The sequence below is a fragment of the Mustela lutreola genome, chromosome 8, assembly GCF_030435805.1.
Source record: "Mustela lutreola isolate mMusLut2 chromosome 8, mMusLut2.pri, whole genome shotgun sequence".
Lineage (NCBI taxonomy): Eukaryota > Metazoa > Chordata > Mammalia > Carnivora > Mustelidae > Mustela > Mustela lutreola.
This window is the reverse complement of record NC_081297.1, coordinates 134834846-134844077: the sequence shown is the minus strand read 5'-3', so window position 1 is coordinate 134844077 and position 9232 is coordinate 134834846. Positions and strand designations below refer to the sequence as shown.

The 9232-nt window shown below is 43.4% G+C and overlaps 1 protein-coding gene across 1 annotated transcript; it reads right to left on the bottom strand.

Annotated features, from left to right (window-relative positions):
• Positions 1–2819: 2819 nt before the first annotated feature.
• Positions 2820–8564, bottom strand: NOPCHAP1 (NOP protein chaperone 1). Its single transcript, XM_059186734.1, has 4 exons — positions 8387–8564; positions 6635–6721; positions 4785–4921; positions 2820–3090 (listed from the first exon to the last, which is right to left on the bottom strand). The coding sequence occupies exons 1-4, from the start codon at positions 8499–8501 to the stop codon at positions 2875–2877; spliced, it is 555 nt and encodes a 184-aa protein (XP_059042717.1). The 5' UTR covers positions 8502–8564; the 3' UTR covers positions 2820–2874.
• Positions 8565–9232: the final 668 nt, after the last annotated feature.

The window sequence follows — 9232 nt, the reverse complement described above, 5'->3', positions numbered from 1 at the left end:
TTTTTAAATAATTACCATATTTAATGCACAATTAAAATGTTATGGGAATCGACAAGAGATTCATTCAGAATGAAAATTTTGCTTCAAACACCATTACACCAGATTTTCGGATTTATAACTCTCACAGAGCCTCAGAAGGATGGGACCCCCACGAGCATGGTACCCTTCAACAACCTTAGCAGGAAAAGAACTGCTGGCCAAAGGGCTGTCCCATTTCACACCCCAGCACCAGACAGAAAAAGCACGGGTCAGACTAACCAAAGCACAATGGTGATTTACTTTCCAGCAGCCTGAAGGGCCAAATGCTGACAAACATCTTTCTAATAAAGGTGCGATGGCAAAGTGCACAAACGTTAAATGTGCAACTCAATATATTTTTATGTACTACTGAGTGGTGGTGACTCAAAATGTTAGACACTGACATAATGGGTGACACAGGAAGGGCTTGGCAAGTACTAGCCATGCTTTCATCTGCCAATCTGCTAATTCAAGAATACTTTCATCTGCACTTTTTTTTTTTGATACGTGGGGTTAAACTTTTTTTTTCTGTGAATTCTTTGTCTTACAGCCTTTTCATTATTAAGATATTAGTCCTTTTTGTAATCTGTAGAGTCCTTTATATACTGATGCTCAATCTTATGTTGCAAATATTTTTCCCAATTTGTCCCTTGCCTTTAAAATTTCTTTGCTATGCACTTAGTTTTGAATATTTATACAGATGAGTTTTCTGCTCTTTTCCTTTGTGATTTCAGCCTTTGCCATTCTGGTTTTAAAAAACAAATTTTTTTTTTTTGACTCCTACTTCCTGAAAAAAGAAAAAAAAAACTTTCCCCCAATTTCGCTATTAAACGTTCACCCATATTTTAATATGAAACTCTTATGTTTTTTTTATATTTAAGTCTTTAATCCACACAAAATTTATCTTAGCACATGGTATGATGCTAAGATCTAATCTTGCTTGAAACAGCCAGTTCTGACATTGTACACTGAATAATTCATCCATTTTACACTTAAAATGACAACCCTATCATAAATTGTTTTCATGTTTTTCTTTTTTCTATTGTCGTAAGAATGTCCAAAGGACATGAATTTAGTTGACTTCTTTCACTGTACAGGGAGGCTCACTGTAGCACATGAACTAGCCACAGCAGAAGGAAACTATTAAAATTCTACATACTAGTATATACTTCTAGACTGACTGGTCTCTCACTGATCATTCAGATTATTTCCACCAGGATGTGTATTTCCTGTGAAGTTACACCTTCATACCCCCCGCCTGGAACAGCCTACCATGGCTTGAAATTTCCTATTTACCCTCATTATATCCATTATCCTGCGCCTACTCGGTACCATCCGCCATGCTAGGTCATGAACCAGACAAATGCAACTCTTCCCCCAATGCAGCAGAAGATATGAGCTGCTGGGAAGAGGTCTTTAACTATTTACACCAATAATTCATCCCAGCTATGTTCGGTGCCACTAAATATAGCACAATAACCTTTCTAACTGAGTCATCTCATTTCCAGCTCTGTGCATTTCTTCGTACGTTTAGTGAAGCACAGCCCAGAAGAGTTGGTTCCAATTTCCAATGGGAAATACCAGAAAGAAACTTGAGAATTATCTTCAGAGTATTTACAAGATGTCTTGAGCTAACGTGAGGAGTTGGGAAAAAGGGTTAAAAGAGAGCCCCCAGCTCAACCCATTTGGAGATGATCTTTTAAATTCTCAGGCCTATATCCTGAGCAAAGCCAGTCCCTTGGCAGATGAGATCTGAAACAAATTTAATAAGGTCAAGAATGAGGCAAACAGATGACTCCAGCAGAGGATCATTTTGACCCTTGAAAGGGAAAAAAGACTGGTTACACTCGTTTTGTACCACACCCTATTTTTTCTGTGAGGTCCCTTATGTTCTACATTTGATAGGTTTCAAACTGTGGGCAACTGTGTACAATAGTTTTAATGACTGAAACAAAAAATCTTCCTTATGAAAGAAAAGGACAAACAAAAACAAAAAACCCAGGAATTTTTCCAGCCCGTGATTTCTATCTGCAGAGCGGCTGACTGCAGAGTCCCCAGAGCTGATGAAACCACAGACTGCCAGATTTCCAGCTCAAACTAGAAAGGACTTTCTTCCTCTTCTTTTAATGAAAGTAGCAACGCCCGAGGGCAGCTGAATATAAGTTATTCTTTCCTTTGTAAAAAAAATTTCTCTTAAAAAAATTCTCCCCCATTGAACCTGCTATGATGTTAACAAATGTGACTTTCTAATGACCTAAAAAAAAAAAAAACCCCAGATTTTTTTATTCGAGAGAATAAATTTAAAACAGATGATTTGTATTTGTACTTTAAAATAAGTGTGCTATTTCTGGGGCGCCTGGGTGGCTCAGTGGGTTGATGCCTCTGCCTTCAGCTCAGGTCATGATCCCAGTGTTCTGGGATGGAACCCTGCATCGGGCTCTCTGCTCGGCGGGGAGCCTGCTTCCTCCTCTCTCTGCCTGCCTCTCTGCCTACTTGTGATCTCTGTCTGTCCAATAAATAAATAAAATCTTTAAAAAAATAAAATAAGTGTGCTATTACTGAAGTCTATGCGTAAGAAGATGCCAACAAATTCACTCGTGACCACACATAAACTTAAGCTTTCTAAGTGAAATCTCTTTAGCATGAGATCAAAGACTGTATGATCTTAGAGGATCCCCAAATGCGACCTAGTCCAGCTCTTTAAAAGGTAGCTTTTGTTTCTCTGAGAAACAAAATATATCTAAAAATACATAAAAGCACCACAGATACCTGAAATGCAAAATAACCAGCAAGCCATACTCTTTTTCTGCAGAATTAGCAGGCGTGTATCACCTGTTCCGGAGATCATTTATTTTACTATTTCTTTTTTTTACTGGCAGGACTGTCCAAAACCTCGATCTTGCCTTTTCCACCTTCTGAATGAGGAAGCTTAATATTATCTATGGTGACTTCAGAAGCGCCATCATCTTCCCCCTCAGATTCTGAGCTGTCCTCCGAGCTGTCTTGCGAACTCTCTTCTGAACTGTCCTCTTCTTTTGAATCATCTTGGTTCATCTCAAACAAGGCCACGTCCTGCCAAAAGCACCATGTGAGAAATTCATTTCAGGGCAGATCCCTAGAAAGTTGTAATAACACCCTTGCAAACAACCAACAACACTGAACACAAATCCTGAAGCACACAGGACAAGAAATGTTTTTAATACAATATGGTACTTTTTCCTTTCAGTTGCCATAGTCCCCCATGATGGTTTACAGGTGTAAGAAGTCCCCCGAAACCCGATTCTATATATCCTGAACATGTTCAACAATATGTGTTCAACAAATATTAACAAACACTAACATGAACCAGGCACCACACTAGGTCCTAGAAACTCCACAAGAACAGCAATAAAATCTTTGCCTTTCTGAAACTTAGGTTTTTGAGAGGGATTGGCAAACTACAGCTTGAAGGCCAAACCCAGCCCGCTACCTGTTTTTGTTTGGCTCCTGAGCTAAGAATGTTTTTTTTAATTTTTAAGTAGTAGAAGTAAAAAATCAAAAGGGTAATATTTCACGAAACATGAGAATTATATGATATTCAAATTTCGGTGTTGATAAAACCTGCCTATTCATACACATGATCTACAGCTGCTTTCATGCTAAAATGGCAGAAATAAGCAGTCATAACCTGTTTCAGCAGCGTCCACAAACCTGAGTATTTACTAGCTGGCCCCATACACAAAATACTTGCTGACCTCGGTTCTAGTTGGGAAGGAAACGCAATGATCAACTACTGTAAGGCTTAGTGTGAAGCTGTGAAAATGAAGAAAAGTAAAGAACGACAGGATAAGCTTCTAACAGGGACATCGGGGAAGCCTCTTACTGAGGTGACTAGTGATGAGAGCTGGAGGGAGTGACAATGCAGAAATCTCAGAGGAGCCTTGTACAAAGAGAGAAAAAAAAAACCTGGAGCAAGGAGACTGAATGGGACTGGAGGAAAGAGAGGGCACAATGGGAGGTAAGTTAGATGGAGAGCTGGAGGCAGGATCATACGGGCCCTCGAAGGATTCCAAACTCATCAGAGATGTGATGGGAATGTGGGCCACACACGCTGTAGAGAACAGATTCTAGGAAAGCCAAGGCAGAAGCCGGAGAGTCTGCTGAGGAATCACGGCAAGAGTCCACAGGGAGACCACGATGACATGGACCAAGGGTGGCAGCAGGGGACATCGTGCAGAGTGGCTGGATCGGAGACATAGTCTAGAGAAGGAGCTGCCTAGAGCTGCCAATAATGAGATTACTATCTACAGTGGTGTCAGCTCAGTCTAGATACAAGTGTTCTAAAGGGAACTCCACTGTAGATATGGGGCCATGTGGAGAAGATTTATCATGTAGCTTAGGTTAGTGGTCCATTAAATGCATCCTTTATTTTTACATATTTAATGAAACAGGTTATGATTACTTTTTTCAGGCCTTCTTTTAGGAAAAAATAATCCACTTGGGACACTTAGTAAATTAATGCTTCAAGATAACAAATGTAATATTTGACTTGAAAAAGCCCTCCTCTTCTCTCCTGCTAACTTCCTACACTCCATTAAAAGAAGCTACCTGATCTGTAAGATCCCTAATCATGAAATAACCACGTTCCCATGCAATATTGGGCACATCTGTAGAGTCTGCAAGAAGGAAAATAACACTTGAATTAAAATGGGAAAAGTCCTCTCCTTTGTAGATGATGCGGCACACTGGTAATTTTACTTTAGGAAATGAAAACAAAGCATCATTACCATTTGTATAACTTTTCCAAGAGCCCCATCAATATCTTCAATACTGAAACGACCAGGTGGTGCAGCTGCCATTTCTTCTCTTAGCTTTTCATTTGCCTGAGCCATCTGTGGTAGAAAGGTCTGTACTTGGTCCAACACTAAGGAGAGACAATATAGTTTATCAATCTTTATGTGACTCTTTGGCCAAACTTCAACTTTTTTTTTTTTTTTTTTTAAGATTTTACTTATTTATTTGACAGAGAAATAGAGAGCACAAGTAGACAGAGGCAGGCAGAGAAAAGAGGGAGAAGCAGGCTCCCTGCTGAGCAGGGAGCCAGATGTGGGACTTGATCCCAGGACCCTGGTATCATGACCTGAGCTGAAGGCAGCCACTTAACCGACTGAGCCACCCAGGCACCCCAAAACTTCAACTTTTAAAATCCAGAATTTATTGTAAAACACTCCTGAATTCAACAGTAACAACAGTAACAGAAGTTTAAAAAAAAAAAAACTTGCAAATTTCTTCCATTTTAAAAACCTCTACCCTCTTCTGAGTCCTTAAAGAGGACTACACAAGTTAGTGAGTATTTCTCAATGTTTATTTGTGTTTTCATAGATCCTCAGAACTGTACATTCCTAGACGGCTGGCATCCAACCAATAGTAACTGAATAAGGAGAACATATGACTTAATAGTTAGCTGCATCAGGCTCTGAGGCTTTGGGGTCAGGCTGACAAGATTATTAACAGAACCCCAGTTCTACCCCTTACTCCCTCATTTACCTTAGGCAAGTTAACTAAGTAGCAGGTGTTTTTACCTGTCCAGTATCTGTTCCCTTTCTTCTGATAACATAATCCTGACTTTCCTTTTAAGCTCTGTCACTCTTAGTCACTCTGGTGCCTTGCCCTTCTCACATCTGTATGTTCCATAACCTTGGTCAACATGATTTGGGTCAGTGACATATTCAGTGACATTGTGATCTGGTCAGGCCAATAAGAGACCACCCCGGGACTCTGGCTGGAACTGTGTAAGAGATCCCTTCCTTCTGAGTGAGGAAATGATTGGCTGAGCTGTTGATAAACTGGTCAACCTGCCACATGGTGAGAAGGGCCCACTCTAGATTTAGTCAACACCTAAAAGGAGAGCTAAGAGATACGGAGCAGCAGACCTCTAGGACCCCAAGCACCCGGATGCAGATATACCTGGAGTCACCATGCCTCCCCCCTCCTCAATAAAATTGGCCAACATAATTTATTTTTTGGCTTAAGGCAATCAGAGCTGATTTTAGTCATTTGCAACCACAGATGTCCTAAATAATAAATTTAATTTAACCATTCAAAACCTCAGTGTACTCATCTGTAAAAATGGGAGTGAGGACTATACAGGGGAATCAATAAACAAGGTAGGTCTAATTTCTTTAGCTCTCAAAAGAGGCCCAGCAGATAACTGTGCATGTAATGAGTTCTCAAGATTTGTTAAGTCTGACACAGCCACACAGTACGTGACTGAACCGTCCAGAGTACAGAAGAAGAAAAGAAAAAGGTGGTAAAGGTCAAGAGATGGCCTTTCATGATAAAATAGGACTGCTGGAAGTTATGCAGTGAGGTCCTAGAATACAAGCCCCCCACAATGGCGATCACAGTAAGGAAAGAAATGAAAGATCTAAGAAAGACTCCGATGAAACTCCACGAAAGAAAACGCTGTCAGCAGCTCCTAAGACACCGACACCCCTGAGCAGTCCCAGGGTGAGCAATGAACAGCTCCAGCCGGACTGAGGTTCACTGTGGATTTCTACTGCTTCACTGGGCACAACTGAATATCAGAGAAAGTTCTTAAGAGAGGAGGGGAGTGAAGAAAGGGAAAAATACTTACGGGGACTCCTTTCTATCCGAACTGTCTGAAGAGTGGACTTTTTTCTGCAGGTAGGCTTGGGGCTGATGAGTAACCTGTCCCATATACCTGAAAGCACACACACACTTAGTTTACTACAGCATGAAGAAATGGGGGCCCGTCAGCAAACTTCCTCCGACCGCTCTCAAGTCTTGAACGTTCCATGTTCCCCCAGGCATCTGTAGAAAGAGAGGCTCACCAAGTCCCCCGACAACATTTTACTTCTTTACGGCCACCCACCTCCCCTTCCGTAGGCCTGTCTCATACATCTGTATGTGCCACCGGCGCTGAGGAGTAATAAGGAACTAACCTGCACCCTCTTGGATCAGAAACCCCCCAGGGACAAATGAGTGTCTGCAAGGAAGGGACAAAGGAAGCAGCACAGAGTACAATGAGGGTTAAGTGAAGCCAGAAATGGTTACTCACTTCATTATATTGGGCAAATTACTCACCCTCTTGGAGCACTCGTTTGTTCATAAAGCACACCTGCCTTGTTACTGGACCTTCACTTAAGGATGTCCAACCTGGACAAAGGAGCCCTCTGGAGAACTGTCTGTCCCCCACTCCCACGCACCTTTTCAGCCCCATCACTCACTACTCCTCAAATCAAGAAACTCTTCAGCCCATCAGAGCCCAGAGGACAGGACTTGTCTTTCAAACTCAAAGCTTTGATCACCCTGTTTCCAAAGCCTGGAAAACCTCTTCACTCAAGTACAAAAACCCTATTCACTCCCCTCAAAGCAGAGCTCAACAAATACTCTTTGATTAGTACTTTAGGTCTAGCAATTGGATTAGCATAAAGAATCCAACAGGTTCTGTCTGATTCCCAATTTTGTCACTTTTCAGCCACATGATCTCCAGCAAGTTATCTGTATGATATACTGTGACTCACTTTCCTCACCTACAAATCAGAGATAACAGAACCTCCTGCACAACGTTTTTGTGAGAATTAAACGAGTTAATTAAGTCCTGGGTCCCAGTAGGCACTACATAAACTCTGGCTATTACTATAACTCCTCCGGATGCTCTGGGTTCTCACAGAACGTCCTCTTCAAGGTAATATTCACCAAGAACATGCCCAAGACCTTAAACACATTTTCCTTCTCCTTAAAAAAAAAAAAAAAAAAAAAATCAACAGGTACTATTACGTCCACTTTCCAAATGTGAACACTGAGCGTTGAGAATGTAAACAACTCTGCTGTAGTCCCAAAGCTAATCCATCGTGGAGTTGGGATTCGAATCGATGCTTTTGAACTCCCTACTACAGTGTCTGAAATCCTATGTGGGCTTTCTAGACCCAAGTGTCCCTCTAGAAGAGAGAGGCAAGGCACTAAAGGGTGGTCCTGTGAGCACTGAGGGTAGGGGTGGGGGGTTAGTCCGTAACAGTGGCCTGCGTCCCCCACCAGCCCGAAGCCGGACCGCGACAGTCGACCTAAGGCCCTCCCCAGGCCCTGCCCTTAGGGGAGGTGTCCTGCTGCTGCACTTCACGGAGTGGGCGCCCACAACTGTGCGGAACAGAACCATCCCGGGCCCGAGGCTGGGTGCCTGCCCGGAGGCCCCCGAGCCCCACCCCCGCCGCGGCGGTCTTGCCGAGACCCGCGGCCACCCTGGGCGTCCCCTTGGCCGCGCGTGCTGGGCCCAGACACGGAGCCGCCGACCGGCCCCCGCCGCTGCCCCGGCCACACGCCCCCTGCCGCACGTGCAAGCTCCACGCCGCGGCCACCCGCCCGTCACCTCCGCGGCCGCCGCTCCCGGCTGTCAGCAGCTCCTTGGACACCGGGACCGCTGAGCAGTCCCGGGGGGACGACGAACAGCTCGCGCCAGACTGCGGCTCGGCGCGGACCTCCATGCCCCTCGCTAGACTTGAGAGCCAGCCCGCCTAGGCCCGGATGCAGGAAAGAGGTTCGGTCAGGGGGCGGGGCCAGGGCCGCGATTGGACGAAACTTGGCGGTAGGCGGGGCGAGCGCGGCCGCGGCTATGGCGACACCTGGCGGAGCCGGGAGGCCATTCCTGTGGCGGGAAAAGGCAGGTTGGGGTTTAGGGTCCTGTCGCTGGATGAAAGAGCAGACAAAACTCAGTTTTGGCCAAACAGTTCCGAAAACATTGCACCCTGGAGCTCCCTTCCTCCTCATTTAAATGTTGTGTTTTTTTTTTTTAATGTTTAGGTCGTGTTTAAAAAAATACACAATATAAAATCTACCATCTTAACCATTTTCAAGTGTACAGTTCAGAAGTGTTAACTTCATTTACATTGTTATGTACCAGAGCTCTAGAATTTTTTCACCTTGCAAAGCTGAAACTATCCATCGAGCAACCCTCCCATAGTGTTACCGTAATAACGACTTGCCATTGTTTTTCAACCAAGTTATAAAAAAGAGGGCACAAGGAATTATGGGAGAAGTGAGAGTAGGCATTGAGGAGGAACACCTGAGCAATGCGTGTTAGAAGCCGATTTCACTCTCTATTTAAAACCTACTCTGGAGATCCTTCAATGAAAGGACAGCATCTTTTTTTTCTTGTGCCTCCCTTAGAGTCAGGCACATCTTTTTTTTTTTTTTTTTTTTTTTTTTTAATGTTTTA

What these genes read in the sequence shown, in the direction of transcription:
- NOPCHAP1 (XM_059186734.1), bottom strand. Translation starts at nt 8,501, where the DNA reads ATGGAGGTCCGCGCCGAGCCGCAGTCTGGCGCGAGCTGTTCGTCGTCC. An exon ending in CGGGAGCGGCGGCCGCGGAG is followed by an intron (nt 6,722 to 8,386) that starts GTGACGGGCGGG and finishes GTGTGCTTTCAG; the next exon opens with GTATATGGGACAGGTTACTC. An exon ending in TTGGAAAAGTTATACAAATG is followed by an intron (nt 3,091 to 4,784) that starts GTAATGATGCTT and finishes TGCTTTTGGCAG; the next exon opens with GACGTGGCCTTGTTTGAGAT.